General features: G+C 42.3%; 1 protein-coding gene across 4 annotated transcripts in view; it reads left to right on the forward strand.

The window, feature by feature from the left end:
- The window catches only part of Parg (poly (ADP-ribose) glycohydrolase), a 107,890-nt gene extending 89,225 nt beyond the window's left edge, over positions 1-18,665 (forward strand). For 3 of the 4 annotated variants that reach the window (XM_017600258.3, XM_039094861.2, XM_006252669.3), the window contains 3 exons: positions 5,234-5,339; positions 16,660-16,788; positions 17,583-18,665. In XM_017600258.3, the coding sequence (XP_017455747.1) occupies positions 5,234-5,339; positions 16,660-16,788; positions 17,583-17,737 (390 nt within the window). In that variant the 3' untranslated portion in view covers positions 17,738-18,665. The remainder of the gene's footprint in view (positions 1-5,233; positions 5,340-16,659; positions 16,789-17,582) is intronic. The other variant, NM_031339.2, reaches the window with a different exon arrangement.
- Positions 18,666-26,915: the final 8,250 nt, after the last annotated feature.

Below are 26,915 nucleotides of genomic sequence, written 5' to 3' on the forward strand. Positions count from 1 at the left end.
TTGGTTAGGTGAGGTTACACTATGGAGACATTTCCTGGAGTCATCTGGGATAGAAGCAGAACAAAGTTGCTTGTAGCTGTTTGCTGTTTTATTGAGTCTTGTTGGGATCCATATTTGGAGTAGGGTTATTACTAAATCAAAGCTTAATGGCAAAACCAATCAGTACTCTCTACTGGTATTTTTCAGTAGTTCAATATTTGATCATTTATTATCTTAAAATATGTGACACATTCTTTCTCTGGAGTATTAGTTCAAAATGTATCATTTCTAAGAAGTTTTCCTTTAACCTCCCAATACATAGAACCAGAGAACATATTTGATCCATTGTTTAATTTTACCAGTAAGAAACCTGAACTCAGCTATCTTCTTTCATTTTATGTTCATTTAAAAATACCAGATCCAGACTGTTCAGATTGCTTAAGAGCTAAAGACATTTGCCACCAACCCAGCGGCCTGACTTGGGTCGCTAGAATCCATGCGGTAGAACACGAGAACGGTTAGGTTGCAGTTCCTTATGTAAGGGCTCGCATGTGCAGGCTCCTTCAAGACAAGTTTACCTTGATTTAGAAGTTAATGTGCTTTCCTAGAGTCTAAGAACTCTGCCTAACTGAAGACCTCCAAGGTCTTCTGGGGTGATATCATCTACAAATGCCATCCTTCTGTGTTTTTTTCTTTCAAGTCTAGTATTCATTTTGAGTTTAAAATGAGCAAAGTATAAATGTGCTTAAGTTTTGTTTTGTGTTTGAGCAAAGTATAAATGTGTTTGAGTAAGTTTTGTTTTGTGTTTCTTTTGCATAAATGTTAATATATACACTTCTGTTAAAATGGCTGTTCTGTCTCTAGTGACCTGCGTGTACTCAGGTGTCAAAAGGCACGTCCAGTTCCTGTATGTCTATTTATGCAATGACTACTTTTTTATTTATTTGAGTTTTATCTTCTCTAATTGATTAATTAATTGGTTCAAGGGGTTGAGTTCAGAGTCCTGCTCACCATAGGCAGACATACTTCCACCAAGCTGTATCTCCAGCTGATAGTGTACTATCCTGTGAATTTATTAAAGTATTTCTGGGGGAAAGAAGAGAACTGGCACTCTCCAGTTGTCCTCTGACCTACACAGGCACAACTTGATGCTCACTGGCATGTATACACAGACAAAATGAATAGGAAGCAGGATAAACCGTGTGCTAATAGATCATTATTTTAAAGACAAAAAAGCCACCCTAATTCTCCCTTTCAAACGGTTGTTCTTGGTCTCTCCACATGAAATGTAGTCATGTCAGTGCACCTAAAAGTAACCTATAATTTCATATTTTGTTACCTGTCTCTTCAGACTCTGTTGGAATCTCTTGTGTTTTCTTATCGTCATGATAAGATATTTATAATTGTTGGATTGGTAAGTCCTCACCAACGATCCTGGTTGTGAATAGTTTACTGATTCCACAGTCTTCTCTTTGATGCATGAGACACAAACTAGTGTCTTTATACAACTGGATATTTAGGAGTTTATAAAATATATTACGACTGAGCATGTGATAATTTTAAGACTTTTTAGTAATAGAACTTTATTCTCTTTTCCAAAAAATTGTGTCTTTTTAAGGAATCACAAAATACCAAGAGTTTCTGTATTAACTGTGTATTAGTTTAGATTAAACAAGTATAATAGGATGACTTCATATAAATAAGTAATTTTCCAGAACAATAACTATTGTTCTAGGGGAAAGTATATGCTTACTCGATAGTGAAACATCCTTGAAATGTATCGACTTGACTGTGTTACAAATGATCTTGGAGTCAAAGTACACATGTGTCTGTCTGTGCACGTCTGTGCCAGAGTAACTAACGCCATGACCAGTGTTCTTTCTTTCTGGAAATGACTCTGCTTTCTTTTGTCTGTTTTCAGCATTCCCCTTTGCGTCCTTCAGGATCCAGGATCTTCCCCTCTCTCCCTTCCCTTGTCATTAGATTCTGTTCCTTGATTCCTCTCATTCTCTTGGGGTGTGAGGGCTTTCCTCTTTGTCACTTAGTTCTTAGGGTGAGTGAGTGCTGTGCTGATCTGGAAGTCAGTACGTGCCCGAGCTCCAGTTGGTTTCCTTTCCTGCCAGTTCCCTCAAGCACTCCAGCTTCTGTTGAGGAGAGAAAAGTACTCACCAGTATGGCACTCTAGAGAACTTACAACTTTATGGGGTGGGAACTTGGCAAGGCTTCTGAGACTGCTTCCTAGTCTTACCTTTTTGTGGTTGCCAATGTCAGCTCCGTTTCTGCTGTGAAGGGAGAAAGAACCTTAGCACTTACAGGTCTGCTGAGCTCCCGAGAACGGCTGTGCCTGGGACCCTCTGAGGGGTTCGGGCTTCTTACCCCAGTTGGCCCTCTGTATCCTTTGGGTTCTGCATCCATAAATAAATGAAACACACATTGAAAGAAAACATGTTTTACTTCATTCATTCTAAACATGTATAGATTTGTTTTCTTGTTATTACTTGCTAATTAATACATTGTAGCAACTGTTTGCAAAACTAAACATGGTTTAAACTCTTTGAAGTATACAGGAGGGTGGTGTAGGCCATTTAAGAATGTGCTGTCTTGTGAAAGTGATTTGAACACCAGTGGATTTTGGTATCCACATTGATATCTACATTGGTGTCCTGAAATACTCCCTAAAGGATACTGGGAGACACTGTACTTGTAAACTTATAAGTGCTTTTTACCAGAGTGGAAGCATTTTACACCTACTCTGCCCAGTCCTTTATTTATACTACTGTGTAATTCTAAATTATTTAATCTTAAAAATTTTATCTGATAATGTGATAACACTAACTGCATAATTTCCATTTCAGAGTTCTTGTTATGGCCTACCCCCCATCACTTTTCAAGAATGTGTGATCTTTATATTCATGTTACTTCTAATAATTTAAGTGTTTTAAACTCCCCATTATTGAGCCTGATCATCACTAAGATAAGCTATTTTTTTTTTGCTCATTGCAATCAGTTAACTCCCAGTTATTTAGAGAGATTGATAGAACTTTTAATATCTGTCATTCCAGACATGCTAGGTTCAACCATCCATCTCCAGTATTCTAAAGAGACAGGTCATAGTGAAAAACAGGGGGGGAGGGAACAGAGAGAAAGAGGAGAGAGAGAGAAGAGATGCGGTCAGTGTAGCCATACTGGGAAGAGGGGCAAATAGGGCCCTGACATGAGATTTAGCTTTAAGTCGAGGGCACTGGAGTGTAAGTAAACAGCCCTGGCCCCCATCGCTGACCTGTTACTGTCTTGGCACATCATCCTTCAGAGGTGTCCAGCGAATTGTTAGAAGTGTGTGAATTGCTTCTCCTTCTGGAAGGCAAGTTCCTCCATTAGGGGCAGCAGGGCTTTATCCTTTCCCTTCTACCAGCATGAGATGCCTGGGGAAGTTGTAAGTCTTCTGAGGCCCACTGTTTCAGTATCCTAATGACCAAAAGGGAAATCACAAATGTCTGTCTCTAGAGTGTTGTCTGTCCTGCTAGGATGATTACAGTAGAGAGGAGGAGACTGAAACCATTCTCATAATACAAGGCATAAGCATACGCTTGGGAGGCTGAGAACTCCTTTTTGTTTGGGCATGCTAGGAAAATGTGACAGGAAATAGAGTGGCAGAGTTATGTTTATTCTGACAGAGGGTGGCAGAGTTATGTTTATTCTGACAGAGGGAGACCTCATATTCATATAATGAATGTCAGATTATTCATCTTTTAAGAACCTGCCAAAAAAAAACAAAAAAAAAACAAATGGAGCTCGCTCATGTTGTTGACCAGAAAGGGATTTTCAGAACCTCAGTGCATCTGATTATGCAGGTAATTTGTAAGTTCTTATATAAGCTCTGCACCCTGGTATTGAATAATGGTTTAGCAACAACTTATAATTAATATCTATCAGGATTTATAGTCTAGGAGAGGGTAGAAGAAATAGCCTTGTTAATTTATCCAGACAGTGTATAAATTATATTTTTATACCTTCATGGAGAATTCAGAGAACACCTTACTATATATTTTTGCGTGTGAGGCTTCACAGAAGCATCTTACTTTGTCCTTGATTTTTCTGTAGGAATATTTGCCACAGATCATCCTTTTAGTTTGGTTCAGTATGCAGTCTGTATTTTTGTCTTTGTTTGATACCTGAGACAACCTAGAAGAGATTTGCTTTGCTGTTACATTAATAAGCCTCTTTAACTTGTTTGATAGTTTCACAAAGTTAAGAAGCCTTAAAAGGGGCTGGAGAGATGGTTCAGTGGTTAAGAACACTGACTGCTCTTCCAGACTTTCTGAGTTCAATTCCCAGCAACCACATGGTGGCTCACAACCGTCTGTAATGGGATCTGATGCCCTCTTCTGGTTTGTCTGAAGAAAGTGACAGTGTACTCACAAACATAAAATAAATAAATAAATCTTAAAAAAAAAAAAAACCAAAAACCTTAAAAGGCAGGAAGGTTGACTTGGCTGATAGCAAAGGAATAAAAAATCAGAAACTTTCAGACCTTAAACTAGGGTCCTCTATGTCCAAATGAGCTTTTCATGTAGTTACTAGTTAGCCAACATCCTTAGGATATATTTACTTGTCTGGGGTTGCTAGCAAATTCTTAAATATGCTAGCTTAGAACAGAGCTGTGGAATTGGAGGTTAGGACTGAGAGAGGTCTTAAAGGCCATTTTGTTTTCTGTACTTAAGAGCCAGACAGAGCAGGGGGTGGGGATGGGGGGGCTTCAGTGACAATCTGCACTAAGATTTTGTTACAAAATATAAGAGTGCCTTTTAAATCTGTGGTTTCTAGTCTAACCCAGGGTCTCATTTAGCTGAGTGTAAGAAGGTCAGGAGGAGGGATCTGATGCTTCAAGCACAGTATAGCACTGGAGTCATGGAGGAGCCGGCCCTTTGTTGATAGCTTTAATTCCTACCCCTTGTCACAGGTTTGTGAAGTCCGTTTAGTTGCCTCATTTCACCTGACAGAGAAACTAAGATTTATCTTGGTTTGAAGGATCTGATCTGCCCGATGTCGAAGCAGTTAGAGGCAAACAGACAGTGGAAGGTTTCACTCCTTACTCATCCCACCTCTTACTCCAATTCTCTTTTTCCCTTTTATTTTGGCTCTAAGAAAAGTGAGAATGAGAATAGCAGTTTACAGTGGCTGCTGCTTGCAGACTGTTAGCCAGTGGGTGCTGCTCTTGTCCGCTCACTCTTGTGCTGTGCTGTGTCCCCTGCAGGCTTACTGTGGATTCCTCCGTCCTGGCGTTCCTCCTGAGAACCTCTCTGCAGTGGCCACAGGAAACTGGGGCTGTGGTGCCTTTGGGGGCGATGCTAGATTAAAAGGTAAGTCAGTCACTGTAGGGAAAGGTAATAGCTCGCCCACTGGGGTGAAAGGGTTGGAGAGATAAGTCAGTCAGTCTTTACAGCCCAGTTCCTAATGTTCTGTCATAAGAGACTATAAAAATCCAAGGATGTGAGAACACTTGATGCAATCCTCTTTTTCGTTGCTGTGTTTGGAGGAATCCTTACCTTCAGTTACTATTTCCGTGCAGAGGCTGCTCATCTCTTTGATTAACCAGAGCCCGTAGTATCTGCTTTGATTTAAGGGATTCTATCTGCCCGGTGTACAAAGGTCAGTGGGAAGGAAAACTGTAAAACCACCTCAGATGTTTCAAACCAAAGTACTTTGCTCACAGGAGGGTTGTTTATGGGCGGTGCTATTCGCTGAGCTCATTCATTCTCTCAGTAAACAGATGGACCATCTGCCGTGCTGTGGGCACTGAGATTCTGAGGTAAATAAGATGTGGTCCTGCCTTCGACAGTCATAGCCCAGTACGTGGAAGAAAGGTCTAGGCAAGTGCAGCGCAGGCAAATAGTGCAGCGATGAATACAGTGCCGGGGGAGTGTGGCCTGGGGGAGCCACACGGGCAGCACAGACAGGAGGCATTACAACCCCATTGGTGATGCTGCTGGCCCTTCACCATTACAGCACCTCCTGGCTTTGAAAGCATCAAACATAGAAAGCAATACTGTCATTAGCTACAGAAGATCCATTCACCAAACTGGTCTGACAGAAACTAGAAGTACCACAGATAGTCTGGCACTTAACCTCCCGGGATGAGTACAGGAATGAGTCCTTAAACATGACTGCCTTTACTTCAAACTATAGACACAAGGCTCAGAGGGTCCCCAGGCCAACCGCATTTTGCTTCCTGATCCCTTCAAGTTTGAGAATTCACTAGAATAACCCACAGAATTCTCAAGTTCCATATTATGAGGAGACAGGATACACTTACGATCAAGCTTGGAAGACAACTGGGAGCTTTGACAACCTCTCTGAATAGTGTCAACTCACCTCTCCTTGAGTGTCAGTGTGTTCAACCAAAAAATTCTGCTTTCTTCTGATGTTCAGATTGGGTTTTTATCACATAGGTGTGCAGATTGAGTCATTACCCATATGACTGAACTGAGGCTTTCTAAAAGGTTGGTGTCTTACTTAAGGTTTCTGTTGCTGTGTTAAAACACTGTGACCAAAAGCAACTTGGGGAGGAAAAGGTTTATTTCAGCTTATATATTCTTGAAGGACGTCATGATGCAAACCTAGGCAGGAACCTGAGACAGGAACTGATGCAGAGGCTGTGGAAGAGTGTTGCTCACTGGCTGCTTTCCCATAATTCTCAGCCTGATTTCATATAACATCCAGGAGTGTTGCTGCCCAACGGGAGCTGGGCCCTCCCACACCAATCATTTAAAAACAGTGCCCCACAGACTTGCCCAGGGGCCCATTTGGTGGAGAGATCTTCTCAAAGAAGGGGTTCTCTTTTCTGTTGTCTCTAGCTTGTGTCAAGTCACAAAGAACTAATCATGACAGTTGGGGTTATCTGAATCACCCATTAGTGTGACAGACTAAGACTAAAGCAATTCTGTCCCAGGGTTCCCTCCAGGAGCACAGTGCTAAGAACCTGCAGGGAAATGCCTAAACAGTAAGAGCAGCCCCAGCTCACAAAGGCAAGTAACTGTCCTTGACAGCCACACCAGGCAGCGAGTCTGTCATTGTGGAGTCATCCCCATAATGAAAGTCTTGTTGGTTTCATAAAAGTGACATATTCACTGTTCTGAACCCAGAACAACACCGTCAAGTATGGAAACATCGCCTAAACTCACTGTCAACATTGAATAGCTTTGTGAAAAAATTCTGTGTAGCCATTTGACATGAATGCAGTCGCACCATAATCCCATCCGTGGCCCCTTTTAAAACCTGCACTCTGATAGTTCTCACCAAAAAAAATACAGGTTTATTGCCAATTATTTTAATAGCTGTGTGTTATTCTGTTCTGTGTACGTATGTATCACAGTCCAGAGATTCTCTACTCCGTACAGTGGATTTGCTCTAAGTTGCATATAATAACCTCCTTGGGATAAATTTCCTCAGGTGAGACTAACTCCCAGCGTATGAGTCCTTTATATTTCAGACCTGAGTCTGTAGGCCGAGCCTTGGAAAGGTGAACTATATCAATTCCCGCCTATCCTGGTCGTCAGCAGTGTCCACGTTTACTGCGCGGTTTGGTTTGGTCTGTGGAGTGTTTTTCAGGTCTCCTCCCTGTATATTCTTGAGATAGTTGTTCTTTCTCTGCTCAGTGATAATTCCTGGTACATTAATGTTAAGTGTTCAGTAGCTTGTGTTGCAGGCACTTTTGCTCAGGTCTGGCTTTTTTTCCCCATGTATTTGAACTTTTTGGTTAAATGCCATATTAAGTTCATTTTTGTGTGTCCACGTTTTTGACATTTTTGTGACATCTTTAAAATGACCTTCCTTGTCCCTCATTTTAAAGACTACTGTATTTCATTCCGGTTCAAAAATAAAAATTGCCTGGTACATTTTTTTGAAGTTTGAAAGTCTACAAAAGAAGGAATTTGTGAGATTTATTTTATGAAATTCTTTATTGTCTTGAATTTGTTTGAGGAAACCCGTTTTTCACTCTGGAGCTATTGATCTCATGACAGATACTTCTTTTTCCTGTTTTTCTTTTAAGTAAAACAAATGACTAGATTCATGTCATCAATCCAAAAACCTGGCTGCCACCGGCCGTGCTGTGTGTGCCGGGCAGCAGGAGCGTTTTCTAAGTGAGCTCTGTGTCCCTGTGGCTTAGACCCGGCCTCACTGCAGCCTGGGTTGCTCATCAGGGCAGGGTTCTCGGGTCTCTCTCTCCTGAGATTTAGACCGAGGGGTCTCCGGTGCGCTTGGCTGAAGAGGCAGTAGATGACTTGCCAGTCTCTGAGGTGCTAGTTACTGGACCAGGAGCTGTGTAGGTTGCTCTCTGACTGCTGGGGATCAAGCCCAGGCCTTTGCGTGTTAGGCAGGTCCATACCACTGCGGATACTTTGGTACAGAAAAGATGGATTTATGAAATACAATGTTACACATTAAGCCCTTACAGAAACCTGCTAAAATGGAGAGACATTTTGAAGTATTCCTACTTAGAGGAAAAATGAACTAAAGTATCATGTGAACCATTTTTAAATTTAAATTATGCATGTAAACAGTGTATATAAAATCTGAGGTTCTTTATGTGTATTTGTATGTGCAGACCTTAACTTCAGTTTCCTCTAAGTGGATAATAGAAACATATTTTCTTTTTCATGTTTTTTTGTTCTTGTATGTATTGTTCTTGTAACAACCACAACCACAAAACCTTACCAGGCATTTCATGGAGCACATGGGCATGCACATGTCCTTAAGCCTGTGCTAATCAGAAATAGAGGCGAGTATTTCTGAGTTGTGTGTTGGCTAATAGTACACACATTTCACAGGTTACAACAATAGCAGCGTCTCTCATTGTACATTGGTATAATCATGTTTTCTTTGTTTAATCACTTGTGGGTTTTTTGTTTTGGGGTTTTTGGTTTTTGGGGTTTTTGTTGTTGTTGTTTTGGTTTTTGGTTTTTTTTTTTTTTTTTTTTTTGAGACAGGGTTTCCCTATATATCCTAGCAGCAGACCTTGAACTCACTATGTATCCCAGGCAGGTCTTGAACTCACAGTCTTGCTTCAGCTTTATTAGTGCTGGCATTATAGGCATGCACCTCCACACCTGATCTATTGTGGAAAAAAATATAAAGAAAAAAATTCTGTCTCTTAATTAATTGACTGTCATTTATTACACATGTTGTCTCATAGAACAGAGGGCTTTCTGCTGGACCCCAGTGAGGCCTTATGCCCCTCTGCCTGGCTGGGCTCTGTTTTTCTGGAAGACACGGGAAAGTGCCTTTGAAGCTGAGCTCTCTTCCTGGGGATACCTGCCTAACAGCGTTTCTTTAGGCACTGGGTAGAAAACTTGCTTCAAATCTCACTTTGCTCTTTTCCCGAACAGGTGATTGGTGGTGTATAAACTTGGTGCTGCTGTGCTGTTAGGCTCAGATGTGCAGTGGGCTACATGATTAAGTACATTTTAGGGTGTTTTCAATAGACATGAGTTTATTGAGACTTGCCATGGTAAGGACAATTCAGTCAGGATCCAGTTTTAGGTAATTTATTTGTCCCCACTTGTCGATGTTCCTGTCTTTCACCAGTGTTCTTTCAAAGATAAAACAGTGTTTTGTCTCCTTGGTATATCTGGACAGACTCACTTTATAATTTTTTAGATTATTTGGACTTTAATCTTTGTTCGAGTGGAAACAACTTTGTGTTTGCTTTATAAACCTTTTTCATAATTCTTTTTGGAGGGGTTAGGATCTCTTTGGGGTTTTTTTTTTTTTTTTGGTTTTTTTTTTTTTTTTTTTTTTTTTTGGTTGGTTGGGTTTTTTGTTTTTGTTTTTGTTTTTGTTTTTAAATAGGATCTCACCGTATAGCCCTAGCTGACCTGGAACTCACTAGGTACAACAAGCCAGCCCAGAACTCACAGAGATCCGCCTGTCTCTGCTGGGATCTGAGGTGTGTGACACTGTAAAGAACTCTTTGCTTCTGGGGGCGTGGTTTTTGTTGTTGCTGGTTTTTAACATCCCACCAGAGCAGACTATGAGCTCAGCTTCTGACAGCTACTCTAGGCATCCTGAACATACATTGTCATTTAAAGTTTTATCTAAGATGAGGGCCAGAGAAAGACCATTGCGAGAATGTAGAGTAATCTTACTCAAGGAAGGCTGGGAGAGAAACAGAGAAATGTGATGTGCACCAGTCCTGAACTCCATGAGATATTTCTAAGTAAAGACAAGTTCTCTTCTTTCTAGGCTTATTGTATTACAATCAAAGAATAACAAAGATCATTTCTGCTTTAACAGTTTATTTTAGCTTCTTTATTTGACTTAATTATTACAGATCTATTGGCACTTGAAAAGGCGTCTCTGAAGAGTATACAACTCATTCCATGCACAACAGATTCTTTCAGTGAAACACTCATCCTTCTTGGTTTTTCCTGCTCCCTTTGTGAAAATCCTGTTTAAGGCTTCTTGTCTCCTTACACTTCCTTCCTTGTTTATTTCTTACTATCTCCATAAGGTATTTACTTGCTTACAAGAGATTATACTGTTAGTAGCTTAGTATATTAAAGAGTATCTTGACGTCTGGTCAGTTTCTTTCCTATCCCTGAGCCTTGCCTACTAGGGGACTCATAGATGAGCTTGTGCCAGCATTCCCACGCAGCTGCTGCTTACTCTGAGACACTGAGCACTGCTTTCTAACTGTGTCTGTGCCTGACTAGCTCCTCCCACACCTCCCAGTCCCCACGTGTATGTTAACTACAGCAGAGGGTCCATGCTGAACATAACTGTGTGTGAGGTTCTCAGTGGGGATGGGCGTGCAGACGAGCGGTAGACTGAAGAAGGGCATCCTGCAGGTAAGCTATCAAGGAGGGATCTTCCCATGTAAGGGTGGGCCTTTCTTTTCACCTAGAGGGGGTTATCAGTTAATGTGTCTGAGGAAGGCCTCAGAGAATTGACCTTATAAATTAGATCCTGGGATCAGCTTCTCCATCTCTGCGACGTGCACATTGATTCCCTCTGTGGCTACTCAGTGTGGGAGCTACACCCTCTTGTTTTCATCAAGATGGACCTGTGTGGCAGGGACCAGACCTGCATGGTTAGAGGCTTAACAGGCATTGCAACTGGATTGCCCAAGATTAAAAGAAAGACTCCGTGGAATTTTTTTAAAATCCCATAGAAATACTTCTAATTAGGCCAACTTGGAGACCGTCCCGTCCCTGAGACCAAATCAGCAGACCCGATGAGCACTAGGTGTGTCTTTCATTAACAGACTTCCAGTGGGTCCCTGACATGGGTCCCTGACGCGTTCAGTGGAAAGTGGGTGAATTTAGAAGCTTGACATACATTTGCTTTTCATTTGACCATACTTATGTCCGTTTAAATCAAGCCTAAATAATATCTTTACTAATTTCTTTCCTATTTTAGAATCAAGATGGCTAAACTCAAGCCAGGCATAAAGGGACATACATGTCTTTGGTCCTAGAACTCTGGCACATATGACATGTAAATCAGCAAACCTAGGCTACATAGGAGAACATGTCTCAAAAAAATGCTAAACACCAGAAAAATTATTAATCAAGAATGGTATTGGGGTAGTGCCAATGAACATTTTCTGCCATGCTGTGGTTGACTTGACCTGGTAACCCTTTAACTGAGGGTTGTGGAAATTATGGTTGTAGACATTGGGAAAGGGTGAATCCTTGGAAGTAAATAGATTATGGGCCAGATCACCTCAGGTACCAGATCACCTTGGAACTTTGCTTCCTCTGCAGGAATAGACATTCCCTTTCTCTCTCAGCTTCCCATGAGTAAGAGCACGCAGAACGATTCTGCACTGTTCTTTTTGTACTCCAGTGTTTTGTATGATGGTGTAAGTCAAGGCTATGTGGCGTGTTTGTCATCAGTACCTACAAGATGCCGCTGTGTTTCTGGATATGGGAAATGGCTTGCATGTTTTGTTTCTTAGCCTCCATGTTGGTGGTGATGAGTCAAGTGTCAGAATCACCCCATTCTCTATTTATTTGCATAACTACTCTTTGTTTGTAACCTTCTTTGTGAGAACGGGAAGCCAAGATTTGTAGACAGACTCACAAAGGAGCACCACAGGTAAGCGTCAGGTCTGACAAAGCTGACCCTGCCTTCCACCAAAACAGCGGGTGCCAGTTATCGTTATGTTTCCTGCTGTGGGTAAGAGCATGATGACTGTGTTCTCTGTTCTAGGAGATGTACATTAATGGCTCATCAGGCTTGGCAGCAAGCTAGTTACTCGTGTAAGCACACGACTTTTTAGGAGACCTTTTGTTTTATAGGAGACATACTGAGGCATGGAGGGTGGGTAGATGTGAAAGCTGACGTTGGTGAGGGTTAATCTGGATTGTCAACCTGACAGGATTTAGGGTTAACATAAAAACAAACTTCTGGACATGTCTTGGGTTTCCCGTTTAGGTTAATTAAGATGGGACAACTTGCCCTAAAATAGGGGCACTACTGTGCAGTGGGCTGGTCACAGGGCTAGAGAAAGCAGGTGAGCACCGGCACTCACCCCTGCTTCCTGCCTGAGGGTCCACAGTGACGGCTGCCTTAGCCATGCCTCAGCTGCCCCCTCTTCCCTCTCTCCCTCCCTCTCTCCTGTCAACCATGAGCCACAAGAGGCCTTTCTTTCCCTGAGTTGCTTTGTCAGTAGTGAGGAAAGCAGTAGAGCATTGCAGGGAGAGCGGGACGTGGGGAAGACTCTTAGGCAGATGTGTGCCATACAGTACACAGTGGACAGTAGACGTACAGGTGGAGTTGGCGACGCCTGCAGTAAGGGGAGGCCAAGTCAAGACCAAGAGCAGAGGCAGGGGACGGGCCCCAGTGTAAGAGGTGACCTAAGCACCATGTGTGTACTTCAGAGTTTACAAGCAGAGCTGGAGACCGTCAGCGCAGCCAGGGGTGTGTGAGCCTCAGTTCTGAGTTCACTGCGGAATATGGGCAGTGCTTCTATGTCTCTCCTGTTCGAGCCTTCTCGACAGAATATACTCAGTGCAAGTAAACAGTTTAAGGAAAGCTTATGTCTGGCTTGCAATGAAGTCTGCTTGGCCTCGTGCAGAATTATTTTGCATTGCAGCTTGAAAGCAGTGGAATGGGTATGCACATGGGGCTTTGAGTCAGAATATAGGGTTCAAATCTCAGCTCTACTACATTCTTACTAGTTGTCCTTGGACAGTTACTTAGCCCTTCTCAAAATGGCAGTCATGCTAGTTATCTGGTTCTGGTTCTATAGAAATTAAATGAGCTATCCGTAGAGTTCAAGCCTCATGTTAGTAGATATTACTGATGTTACCTGGGGTGCCTCAGACACCATCTGGGACATGCGATTTTATTATCTGACACCCCCTTTTGGTGAGACAGGCTCTCTCTCTCTCTCTCTCTCTCTCTCTCTCTCTCTCTCTCTCTCTCTGTGTGTGTGTGTGTGTGTGTGTGTGTGTGTGTGTGTGTGTGTGTGTGTGTAGCACTAGCTGTCTAGGAACTCAGTGTGTAGAGCAGGCTGGCCTTGAACCTACAGAGATGAGTCTGGCTTTCCCTCTGTAGCCCTGCATGTGCCACGGCACCCAGTCCGATCTTAGCCATGCTTGCTCTGTTCATTTTCTGTAACAGGACACAGTAAGTTGCATTTTCAGGTTATTCATATTTGTTTGTGTTTTCCTCATGGTGTAACATGGTTGCCAAAAAGAAAATTAAAACCAGGCTCCCTGCAGGTTAATTTAAGTGATTGGTTTGGCACCTATGCATGCTTGAGCTACAGTTGTGTGCTTTTATATCAGACTTGGCGTCTGCCCACATATCCCATTAAATTTATTCTCATCCAACTTTTGATGCAAGAGAATTCACTAAAAACATGAGGCTTAATTCTATAGTTTACCAAGACCTTGGAGATGTCATAGACAGTAGGTCCTGTAGACGGTGCCATTTAAAATACTGGTGTAGCAGTCAGGAGCACTAGCTGCTCTTCCAAGGGACCTGGGTTCAATTCCCAACACCCACAGCTCACAGCTGTCTGTAGCTCTAGTTCCAGGTGATCCGACACCCTCACACAGACACACATGCAGACAAAACACCAGTGCACAGAAAATGAAGAAAAAAATTAAAATACTTTGTCAATGACTCAGTGATGTATTTAAGGTCAAGATTAATTTATTTTCCTGGAAATTTCATTTGTGTAGCTATAGTCTTAACACCTGATACAGGCAGAAAAATGATCACAGTAATTATGGAATCCTAACTGAGAGTTTCTCAGATCATCTGGTTCAGTTCTGTTGGGTAACTGAGAACAATGAGGCTGAGAGCGAAGCAGGTGGCTATATGCAGCCAGCAGAGAGTGGAGCTGATCCCCGAGTCTGAGTCCTCACTGATGCACATGTCGCCTGTGCAGTTGGATGGCTAGAGCAGGTGTGAGTCACAACCAACCGACAGGTCCTTCCCAGGGTTTCAAGCCAACTTTTCACTCTCTCTACAGAGTAAAACATGATGCATTCTGGTAAAGGAAAATTCATTTGGAAGATGACAATTCATTATTTTCCATTTTTATATGCACTTTAAGGTTAATTAGGAACCTTTTAAAACTGGGTGTTCTGAAGTTTTTAATGTATGCATAAATTGGTTGAGCAATTTTAATTAAAGCTTACCTTTGCTTTGAAATTAATTCCTCTCAACATTCTAAGATTAATGAGACCTAGTCATGGTATCTCCTAGGTTGTAGTCAGTGAATATGGTCTAAACAGCAGGACAGGACTTCAATGGTATTTTAGAATCTCACATCCCGGGCTGGAGAGATGGCTCAGTGGTTAAGAGCACTGACTGCTCTTCCAGAGGTCCTGAGTTCAATTCCCAGCAACCACATGGTGGCTCACAACCATCGTTAATGTGATCCGATGCCCTCTTCTGGTGTGTCTGAAGACAGTTACAGTGTACGCATATACATAAAATAAATAAATCTTTAGAATCTCATATGCATTGTCAAAAATAATCATAGGTAGGCATGACAGTATACTCTTTAATCTCAGCAGTCAATAAGTCACTGAGGCAGGATTGTGAGTTCAAGGCCAGCCTGAACCTATAAAGACCTTTTTTTTTTTTTAAATGTAAAAATAGCACACATCCCTCTGTATAAGAATATGTGTGTATTTTATGCAAATGCATTCATTTTAATTGTATGTGTGTGTGTGCATAGACTGCATGTGGAGGGCGGAGAACAGTGCGTGGAATCTGGTTTCGCTGCTGCCGTGTGGGAGTTGAATTCGGATTGTCAGGCTTGGCTGCAGGTTCATTTAGCTACAGGACCACTGGCTGTAGGCTAACATGCACTTTGTTTCCTTCCTTAGACACAGCAGCGTATGTCCTAAGAAAATATTTTTATAGTTATGATTATTAAACTCATATAGGTATATGATTATATTTATCTGTCCTTTCCTCTGTGTCTTCATTATGCCAGATGACCACATAGATAATAAATCTAGCCTTTTCTCTCCAAGTAGATTCCCTATTTGAGTCTAGGGTATTCCCAAAAGTGTCTTCTGACACTCACATGCTTGAAGTGTACGCGTTTTATGACTCTGGGGTTGGGTATGCCTTCTGAGACAGCTGACTCAGTGGAACTGTGGAGGCGTTGACGGCATTGAACACCACTGACATCCTCACTGTGCTCACTCAGGAAGGGCGTGGCCCAGCGGCTCCACTGTAGAGTTGCTGCGGTCTCTCCCCCTCTCTGTTAGTGGATCTATGGGAAGACACTGCAAAACAGAACTTCTCCCGTGGTGTCACCCATTAACGCTTGCAGTTATGGCTTCCACCCTACTCTCAGTAACGTTCAAGTCATTTGTTTGGATGTGTAAAATCCTAACACAGAAAGATCCTTCATCATGTTTCAGTTGCATTCGCACGTTCTGTGTTGCAAAGTAAAACACACCAAAGGGCATTAGTTGTTGCCAGGTTCAGGTTTGTTCATATTCAAAATAAATATTTCTGTTGAGATAAGGATTGATAAAAAAAAAACTTGATTTCTAGAAACTTCAGGTTTGAGGTCTGTAGCTGTGGTTGGAGACGAGTGGTTCTCAGTTGTTCTTCTGTTCTAACACTCGGGGGTTACTCATCCAGCATTTCAGTAACACTGACGCCGTGCGGGAGGGCAGATATGTGTGAATGCTGGGGACACAGGGGGACATAACAGCCTGTGTGGGGGATGCTTGTCGAAGTCAGGGGTAACATCAGCACTTCCCAAGACCCAAGACCAGCGAGTATGTAATGACAAAACTAGTAAGTGGAGCAGACAGAAAAATAATTCAAAATCAATAAGAGTAAATATTATATATATATATATGCATATATATATATATATATATATATATATATATATATATATATCACCTTGATGCCTTGGTTACTACTTCAATGAACTTTCCTTTCTCTGTGGTCCAGAGAAGTAACTGTGGGGCTGTTACAGTTAAATTTATTCTCTAAACCATGCTTGATGAACCATAAACTGAAGGATTTATGTCATTGTCTACTCACCATTCTTAATAATACACATTGGGTTTGTAAGTCCTTGACCAGGACAGAGCTGTGGCATCGCAGCCTCTGTAGAGGGATGAAAAAGCTAACGGTGTGTTGCTAGCTGCCCTTCGATGTAACTGCCTGTCCTCTTTGTCGCAGCCTTAATACAGTTACTGGCCGCTGCTGCCGCTGAACGCGATGTGGTTTATTTCACTTTCGGGGACTCAGAGTTGATGAGAGACATTTACAGCATGCACACTTTCCTCACTGAGAGGAAACTGAATGTCGGTGAGTAGGAGATAGCTTGACACTCGCTATCTCGAAGGGTGTATGCCATCAGCAGGGGCACTCGCTAAGTCTGGGTGGATCACAGTAAGAGAGGCGTATCTGGGGCAGGCGGAGTGACGGCGCGTGTAAGCAGGCAGGCTCTGCAGAGGCTTGTTTGTGTTTTCTGGCAGAGTTTCAGTTATGATGTTGACATAAGTCTGTTATCTTAGATTAGGTCTCTGGCCAGGCATGGCTGTATGCACCTAGATTCCCAGCCAGTTGGAGACTCATCAGTTCCAGGCCAGCCCAGGATAACAGCCATGCCTCAAAAGAAAGGGAGGATGGGAAGCTAGAATTAATGTTTAGTTTTACTTTTATTGATTTAGAAATCTAAAGGGGAGTGGGGTATACAGAGTATATATTTAAAACATAGATGAGAAGAAGATAAGTTCAAACCTGAGGTCCTCAAGTCTTCAGTGTGTGAAATTTATGAGGAGAATGTGCTGTGCTCACCAAGTGTGTTGCTCCCACGGGAGCTGGGTGGATATCTGGGGTGGCAATGAACTCAGTAGACATGAACAGTAGGTCATGGACAGCCAGCCCACTGTAATCATAGCCTGTGTTACTTTAAAGTGTTTTTAAATGTGAAAGTTTATGTCAGGAAAGCCTTGTAGGCATTAGAAATTCATACTGTATTTTCAGAAGCCAAATCTGAACTTGTATTATTTAAGATAATTTAAAATAACAAAGTATTTGTTTTAAGTTTTTCTATCAATATAAGTTAATATGCATTGTTCTGGCCTTTCACTCTCTAGGGAAAGTGTACAGGTTACTGCTTAGATACTACAGGGAAGAGTGCAGAGACTGCTCCAGCCCTGGACCAGACACCAAGCTCTATCCATTCATATACCATGCTGCCGAGTCCAGTGCAGAGACCTCCGACCAGCCAGGACAGAGGACGGGCACCTGAGGACCCAAGATGAGACTTCCTCGCAGAGAGACATCCCGTTTGAGATGTGGGATGAACTGACTTAATCTGATCTAAATCTGTATATAATCCACATTTGTAATCAAGGATGCAGTGTCTCCTATATATGCACTTGTCACTTGTCCACCCCGATTGACATGGGCTTAGACGTGGTTTCTCCCATTTTTCTTCTCCTTCAGTCTTTATTCTTTTATTTTCCTTTGTTTTGCCAACCTGACTTCTTGGGAAAACCCATGAAAGGTTACACTCAGCTTTTAGGACTTTCTCCTCCTGTCTGTATACTGCTTTGGTGGCTAGCAGATACCATCACGCCTGGAGGAAGTTAAAATCCAGAAATCTGAGTTTGCTACAGATTTTCCTGTGAGCTTCTCACTCCCAACCCTTGTTAGTCTTGCGTTTTCTACATTTTGAATTTTGAAAGTTGAAGTTTTTCTTATGTTACTTAATGCCAATATCTTAGGCTAAAAGTATTTTCTACTTAAGACAGACTAATTTCCAGTTTCTCTTTTGAAACATTGTCCCTATAAGAAACGGTTTTTTTTGTTTGTTTTTTTTTTGTTTGTTTGTTTGTTTTTTTTGGTTTTTTTTTTGTTTTGTTTTGTTTTTTTTTTGTCCTTTCCCCAGTGCTCTTTTAGAAGCTGACCAAGAGGAAAGAAACTGTAGAATGAAAGGATTTTCCTCGTATGGTATAAAGAAACCAAGTTCAAGAGCATTGAGGCTTTTGTTTTTCTCAAGATTTGTTTTTCCTTTGAAACTAGGATGAATGTTTGTTCTGTGGTGCTTAGAGCATTTCATGTAACCAAAGGTGGGGGCTGGAAGCTTCGTGCTATCTGTACATATGGACATTTCTCTGGCAGTGAATATTAGAGTTAATAAATTTCATTAATAAATCATTTGTTAGAATCTCCCATATCACTTATATTTTATTTATACATATTCGCATGTGCCCTTTAATTGTGTCTGCAGGAGTACATGAAATCTACCAACTGAGGTCAGAGGACAGTGAGGTCTGGGCTTTTGTAGAGCCCTGTTTCAAATCTCTCACTCACACTTGTATTTTTAAAACCACCAACAAGATAACCTATAATCAATGTCTTTGTGAGGTTAGTCTGGAAACCAAAGCCGGTCTTACATTAACTGATTAGAATGTAATCACGAAAATATTTTTTCAGATTTCCAAAGTAGTCTTAAACTGTTAAAGTTCTGGTTACAGTCTAGCTGTCAGGAAAATCCAATAAAAAGTCAAGCCCTATTCCAGGAAGCTTTGGTTAGAGGCTCTAAGCTCCTTTGCCAGGATTGGCAGAAAAAAAATGGGTTCCAGGCCAGAGTCTTAGCTCTTCCCTTTTGTACAGAGATCGGGAGGATAATGGGCTTCAGCCCAAAGGCCACCACTTGTCATTGATGAAGCTCTTGACTGCAACAACTATGACATTTTGATCAAATCCCAAATTTAGAGGAGTTTGGCCTTATCCCCACTGATACTAAAATCTCTTTCCCTCCCAGCAATTCGATGCTTTGCTAAAGACTTATGGACATATTTTATATCCTTCCTTTTCTATCCCCACACTTCTCTCTCTAACAGAGATTATAGATCCAGGCTAAAGGGCCACTGATACTCCAGAGTGCAAAAGCTTAGACCCAGCTCTCAGTCTATGCAGGGTTAGTGACACGGCCATCCACTAGCTACCTCTTGTAGGCTTGCCAGGAATGAAACCTGATGAGTTGTCTGTCAGTGTATCTTGATGTTAGTCCTGCCAAGCTCAGGCTAATGAAGAGAGCTGACTGATGAGGGACAGTCACACAGACAACACTGTTGCCTTGTCCTTAAAGATCCTCTGCTTGAAGTGGTGGGAGGCATGTAGCTGGGATTCATGTCTGTCCAGTTTAGTACACCTTCATATTCTCCTTCCTGTGGTATCTGTTCTATTTCATGTTGTTTGCTCCTTCCCCCTTTAATCTACCAAGGTAGAAATCTTACATTTTTAATAAAGACTGCTTTTAATTTCTGTCTAACTCACCCACTTACAGAAGCAATGTACAGTAACAGGCAGGGCATCAAGTCAGGAAAATGGAATTTAAATACTAGCTGTATTCTAGTTCATATTTTAAGCTTGTCTCTGACTCTTACCTCCCAGAGCTAGTCAATAAACTTGAAGCACCTACTGGGAAATAAGCATAAAACCAGCAGCCAAATATCTACACAGTATAGCCCGTTCTTCTAGTGAGCTAGTGGGATGCTTAGAGCCTAGCATCTGGGATGCACTTTTTCCTCTAGGAGTTCATTATGAAAGGTAAAGGAACTCTGTCCACAAACCAGGGCCACAAAACAGACCCAAGGCTTCAAGAAATCCAATGTCCATGGAATTCCAGAGAGCAGATGTCCCACACAGAAGCAGTCTGTCTCCCACCCTGCATTTCCCATAAAACAGTTTCTGAGTCTAAGCCATGCCTGTCCCTCCCTAAGCACTGTGAAAACTGTTCTCCTGCACCCCCAATCCCAAGTCCTAGGATTTGGGAGTGTCAGCCTCTCAAATCAACGAAGGTTTGCTCTTGGCATTCTGAGGTTGATCTAAGTCTCTTTCTTTCATTTTTCTCCACTGACTTCTTTCTTACAAAGAGGACAGGACTCAGGGCACTGGGTGCGCTCTAACCCTGAACTGTGTGCAGATACAGCCCAGGTCTGCAAACAGCTGGTTCCTGTTTCATTCCATCCCACCCACATGCCTGCCGAAAGCTCGCTTTAGGAAGTAGTTTCTTCGGTGTGCCTCCATGCTGATTAGGGCGCATTGCATGACTTCAGATGTTGGGATTTGGCACTGTGGCATCATGTCTGTGCCCCTGAAGTTTTGGATTTGGGACCGGTTCAGATTTGTTTTCACGTGAAGGATGCTGAAGCTGAGTGGTTACAGTTTGCCATGGTGAGGATTTACACTCAGGTACATTCGGAGAGTGTCCTCTGTTCTCGCCGTCTGTAGTGACATCCGCGCTCAAAGGTAAGGTTGAAAAGGAGATGTAACTAATCCCGTGTTCACGGGACCAGAAGGAGGAAAGGGCAAGTCTAGTCATGGCTAAAACAGGAGCTCACAGTGACCCCATGCCTTTTGGAGGGAAGAGGCATTCCCGTGTGAGACTCAATAGACCAAACTACTCAAAGCCATTGCCTACCACTGTCCACTGCCCAGTATCCAAGTGCCTTGAGTCCCTCAGTGTTCCCTAGATGCCACAAGAATCTAAGGAGTCATCAGGCGGCAGGTTTCCGAAACTGGTCAGAAGAACGGCATCTTTGTGTCTAATAACTGCTTTTATTTTTTTCTGCCTGATCGCTTTCAATGTACGACTAATGGGAAGATTCTAAATTTGGGGAGCAGGCAAGGTCTTAGGAGTTTTGTAGGGACAGAGTAAGAAATTCTGACCTTTGTTTATCGTGGCCGCCTTTTCCTTTCAAATTATTTACTGCATGAGATTGTGTGTATGTGCATGTCTTAAAGATTTGCTGAACTTTTTGCTTGTAGATTTGGCTTGCATGTGTGTTAGGAGCATAGTCAGTGTCTTAGTCAGGGTCTATATTCCTGCACAAACATCATGACCAAGAAGCTTACACTTCCACATTGCTGTTCATCACCAAAGGAAGTCAGGACTGGAACTCAAGCAGATCAGGAGGCAGGAGCTGATGCAGAGGCCATGGAGGGATGTTACTTACTGGCTTGCTTCCCCGGGCTTGCTCAGCTTGCTTTCTTGTAGAACCCAAGACCACCAGCCCAGGGATGGCACCACCCACAATGGACTGGGTCCTCTCACCTTGATCACTAATTGAGAAAATGCCTTACAGCTGGGTCTCATGGAGGCATCTCCTCAAGGGAGGCTCCTTGCTCTGTGATAACTCCAGCTTGTGTCAGGTTGGCACACAGAACCAGCCAGGACAGACAGCCACCAGCGGGAGGTGCTTTCTCCAGCCACTTGTGTCCTTCACACTCGGCTTCCGAAGTCACATCGCCTGGCATTTAATTCCCTTCTAGTTTTCATGCCTACAAGAGAGCTTGAGTCAGGGGCCGAGTACATGTGGTGACAGTTCTGAGGACCATCACCTGGGTCATTCACAGATTCATAGGTTCTAAGAACTTTCTCGGGGTCAGCCATTGCACTCGGCTCACGAGAAGCAAAGGCGAGTGACTTGTCCCCTGTTCTCACAGAGTGAGGTTGAATGACCTAGAACCCACAAACGACATTTTCTTTTTACTGCCTTGTTCCAGTTTAGCCCAGAGAAACCTGTTGGATCTCTTTGCTGTCGGTTGGAAAACCAGTAAGAATCCACATTCTGTCCATTCGCCAGAGGCTCGTCTAGCAGGTGACTTAGCACACAGTGTGGGGACCAGCGAGTGACTGCGTAACTGTTAAGACAGTTGTCACGTCAGTAGGCCCTGAACTCGGAGGAAGCAGCCCTGAAAGGTAGAGAGGACAACAGAATGGATGTGACAAGGAGGTGGAAGAGTATCCACTAGGAGTGCAGGATCCAAGGAGTGCAGGGATGTGCACAGAACACAGGAGGAAAGGGAACAAAAACATGCCACAAAGAAGCCTGGTACTTTGCGCTAATTAAATAACGAAGTTTTAAAAGTGGCGTCCTGTTGGAAAAGCTCATTTTCCTGGAGTGAGTCCAGACAGCCTAGATAAAGTTAAGCTTCTTTTGCTGTAACTAGATTTCTATCACCTGGGTCAGTCTGAACAGTACAAAGTTAATCAATAAAAGGTATAAAGTAACAGATGGACTTCATTTAATAGCATAGTATTTAAATTTGGGGGTGCTGAAGGATGGAAAGTATTAGGGAGTCCTTGATGAAGAGATAGGACCGTGTAGCAGGTTGTCGTTTTCTGTCAAGGTTGTAACAGAACATGCTAAAACCTGGGGTGTGGAGTTTCAGTGTGCCGATCAAAGCCTGTTGACGAGAATCGGCTGGCTGCCTCAGAGTTATACCGATGCCGGTCTTGAGCATGTGTAAAGATAGCACCAAAGCCTTGGCCTTAACATCAGAATATTTCTAAAAACTTACAGTACTTAATGATATGTAAGTGTGAGGTACACTTTGTAATCCGAGCAATCTTACACTTGAGGAGCCATGGTAACCTCAGTGGCGACTGTGTGCCAGTCAGTTTTCTGCTCTGGTGCTATATAATCGTAACTGTCAAACAGAGACAGACTCTGTTAGCAAGTCATGCTCTAGAAGGGATATAGATGCTCTCTAGTCTCATACGGCCCTGTCACGTTACTTAGAATGAGTAGTTAGAAAATTTGTTTGTTTATCAAGGATTTTACACATACACTACAACTAGAGAAATGAATTCCAGTCTGTCCACTTTCTTTTCCAACAACTAATTTATCCTTCATTTCACCTTTACTACATTCCTGCCCATTAGCTACCTCTAAATTATGACGTTCGTCCAAGACATTTCATCTGTAATCAATACATCTTAAAAAGATGTGCCCACAACAACACACACACACACACACACACACACACACACACACACACACACACTCAGTCCATGGGTCTTATCTGTATTTAACCAGGATATTGAAAATTATGTCTAGTGCTCTTTTAAATTTGAAGTCCGGGGTTGGGGATTTAGCTCAGTGGTAGAGCAAGGCCCTGAGTTCGGTCCCCAGCTCCGAAAAAAAGAAAAGGAAAAAAAATTGAAGTCCTCTATTATGTTGATGTGTGTGTGTGTGTGTGTGTGTGTGTGTGTGTGTGTGTGTGTGTGTGTGTGTGTGTGTAAAAACTGGAAGACTGAAAGTTGAAGGAAGGAAAGGGGTGGACTAGCCAGGGACTCTGGGAGTCAGCAACACGGGTTCCTGTGCGTTTTCTTGTTACTTTGTAAACTCACCACTCTCCCTGGAGAAGCCAACAACTGGGAGGTGCTGAATGCAGAAGGAAATGAGAGAGACGTGGTTAGAAAAGTGTTCAGAGAAATAATTTCTACACATTTCCCAAATTGGTGAATGACATAAGCTTATGAAAAACTTCTCAAGCTCAAACAAAATGCCCCAAAAGGCAAGCTAATCCGGTCAAACTTCAGAAAGCTAAAGAAAAAAAAATCGCTAGATAGCAAGCCAGGGTGTTCTCTAGGACAAACAGTTCAAATGACTGGGTTTATCAGAATCCATAAAGATTGGGAGGGAGTGCTACGGACTGCACAGTTGCCAAAAGAATTGAGCAAGAACATAACTCGGGGGCAGAGAGCATCGTGACAGTCTTGGATGTAGGAAAGCCAGGAGAACCTGTTGCCAGCAGACCTGACTAATAACCTGGCTGAAGCTCTTGAAAGAAATGAAATGGTTTCAAACGATGAGGAGCGGGGGGAGGGGAGCAGGGGAAGAGGACAGGGGGAGGGGGAGGGGAGGAGACATTGGAAGATCAGAAATGAAAAATACAAAGTGGAAATACGGGTATAACCTCAAGATTCTCCAGTGTTTATTGATGTTAAAAGTGATTTAATTGTGTGTAGAGGAAATGAAGCAATGGCTCAGGTATAAATATTCGAGGGGGAAGCAGGAAGAGAGGATATAAAGTTTCCACATCACACAACTGGTAAAATGCAACACTGTTCCACTTCGACAAGCTGTGGGGGCCGCACATAGAGCAGCCACGAGAAGAGACAGATTTGCAACCGCTCTGTGAATGACGTGGGATCTGAGAAGTGCTATATAACCTATAAGGAGGCAGGAAAGAGAAAACAAGCATCTCCGAAACAAAACGAAAAGGCAGGAAAAAAACAAAAAAATGTGTTAAAAATGATCAATAGAACCAACAAGCCTTCATTCCAGCTAAGAAAAAAAGGTAAATCCATGTTCCTAATGTCAGAAATGAAAAAGGCTATCACTGCATATCCTAAGACATAACAGGATAATTGGGCATTATGAACCCAGTGCTCACACGTTTGATACATTAAAAGAAATGGACCAATTATTTGAAAAGCATCTGCCACAAATTACAGGAAGAATCCAAATAGGCCTACCTTTAATAAAGAAATCAGTAACTAATGACCTTCTAAACAGAAAGCTCCCACCCCACATGGTTCCTAATGAATCCTCTAAAACGAAGGAAGAACTTAAAACAGCTGTCTACGGCCTGTTTTGGAGAGGAGAAGGAAGGGAGCAGATCTACTCGTGCTATAAAGTAAACACTACCCTCACCAACAAAACCAAGCAGCACCTTTAAAGAAAACAAATTACAGACCAGCATCTCTTGACTTAAATGTAAAAGTTTTGAACTTGAATCCAACAGCATAATTTTTAGATGCACATCTAAAAATGAGGTAATATTTTTTTAAGTTCATGTAATCAAGCTATCATATTAACAGTCTAAATAAAATAGGCTTTTCTATTGCAAGGCCCTGAGTCTGGTCCTCAGCACCACCAGAAGAAAAGAAACATCACATCACTAGACACAGAAAAGGCATTCAGTAAAATCCAGTTTCCATTCATGATTTAAACCTTCGGGAAACTAGGACTAGACAGGGAATTTGCTGCCTTGGTAACATATCCAAAAAGTGTTACATCATATTCAGTGGCTCTGCTATGGTGAAGAAGACAAATACGTTTCGTTACAATGCTGGAAGGGCTACTGCATAAGAATAGAAGAAAATAGGGGCTGGGGATTTAGCTCAGTGGTGGAGCGCTTACCTAGGAAGCGCAAGGCCCTGGGTTCAGTCCCCAGCTCCGAAAAAAAGAACCAAAAAAAAAAAAAAGAAAGAAAGAAAAAAAAAAGAATAGAAGAAAATACAACTCTGCTTTAAAGAACTTTAAAAACTGCTTTAATTAGAACATTGTGTCTTAGCCTCTCAGTATGCACATATCATGTTTGGGGGGGGAGAGGGGACCAATGGCTCAGCAGTTAAGAGCAGGGGACGCTATCTGACTTCAACACCGGGCACACACCTGGTCTACAAACAGGCCAAACACTTGTACACATAAACCAACCTAAAATTAAAAAACCCCGACATGTTTATGGGCTAGGAAGATGGCTCAGTGGGCTAAAGCATTTGCCCCACAATCTACGTTTAATCACTGGAACCCACCTGGTGGAGGAAGAAAACCAAGTCCCACACACCAACTGTCCCCTGTTCTTCGTGCATGCCATGGCTGTGCACCCATAAAAAAACAATCCATGGAAAAGTACATTTACTTACAAATCCAAAAACACGAGATCTGTAACTAACAAGCAGTTACCCAAGGCTTTAGAATGCAATGCTAACGCATACGAAATCTGTCTCCTATGTACTAACAATGACAAGAAGAATTTAAAATTAGAACATTATGTCATAGCCTCTCAAAATGAAATAGGTTTAACAAAATATGAAGATCGAAATGAGAAACCATACACAGTTGAAGTGATATCAAAGGAGAGCTATTGCTGGGTATGGTGGTGCAGGTTAATCCCAGCATATGGGAGGGAAGCAGGAGAGTGAGTTTGAGGCTAGCCTGGTCTACAAATCGAGTTCCATGACAGGTTATATAGAGAAACCCTGTAGTGGGGGAGCACTACTGAGTTATCCTACACTTGTGGATAGGATGACTCAATATTGTTGAAATAGCATTTTCCCCAATTTGACCTGTAAATTAAACAGAGGCAGAGAACATCCCATCTCACCACAGCCATTCACCCCTACTCACTCTCCTTGCTGTACTGGATACAGTACTGGGAGTTCAGCAAGGGTCCTTTACCAGGTGAATGTCAAAGAGATTACAATTATCCACACATTGGCATGTTATTCCAGCAATAAAAAAGCTATCAAATCACTAAAAGCCATGAGAAACAATCCTGAGAAGGTTTATACTGTGTGATCCGAATTATATGACTTCTGGAAATGGTGAACTAGAGATGAAAAAGTGGATAGATGGTTTATAGTAGACAATAGATATACACTAGAGGTTTGGGAGAGAGAGAGGCAAGGGGCAAGGCTAAAGTGGATCATGAGGATTTTCAATTGAGACTATGATTCTATGTAAATTTATAATTATAGATAAGTGACATTTGTCAAATAGTAACATACTAAGACTGGCTCATCAGTTACAAATGTCCCGTGCTAAAACAAGGAGTTAATAACAGAAGGGGAATAGGGGGCAGAAGGTAGGGTGAAGGGGGAAACAATGTATCATCTGGAG

This window comes from Rattus norvegicus, chromosome 16, assembly GCF_036323735.1.
Source record: "Rattus norvegicus strain BN/NHsdMcwi chromosome 16, GRCr8, whole genome shotgun sequence".
Lineage (NCBI taxonomy): Eukaryota > Metazoa > Chordata > Mammalia > Rodentia > Muridae > Rattus > Rattus norvegicus.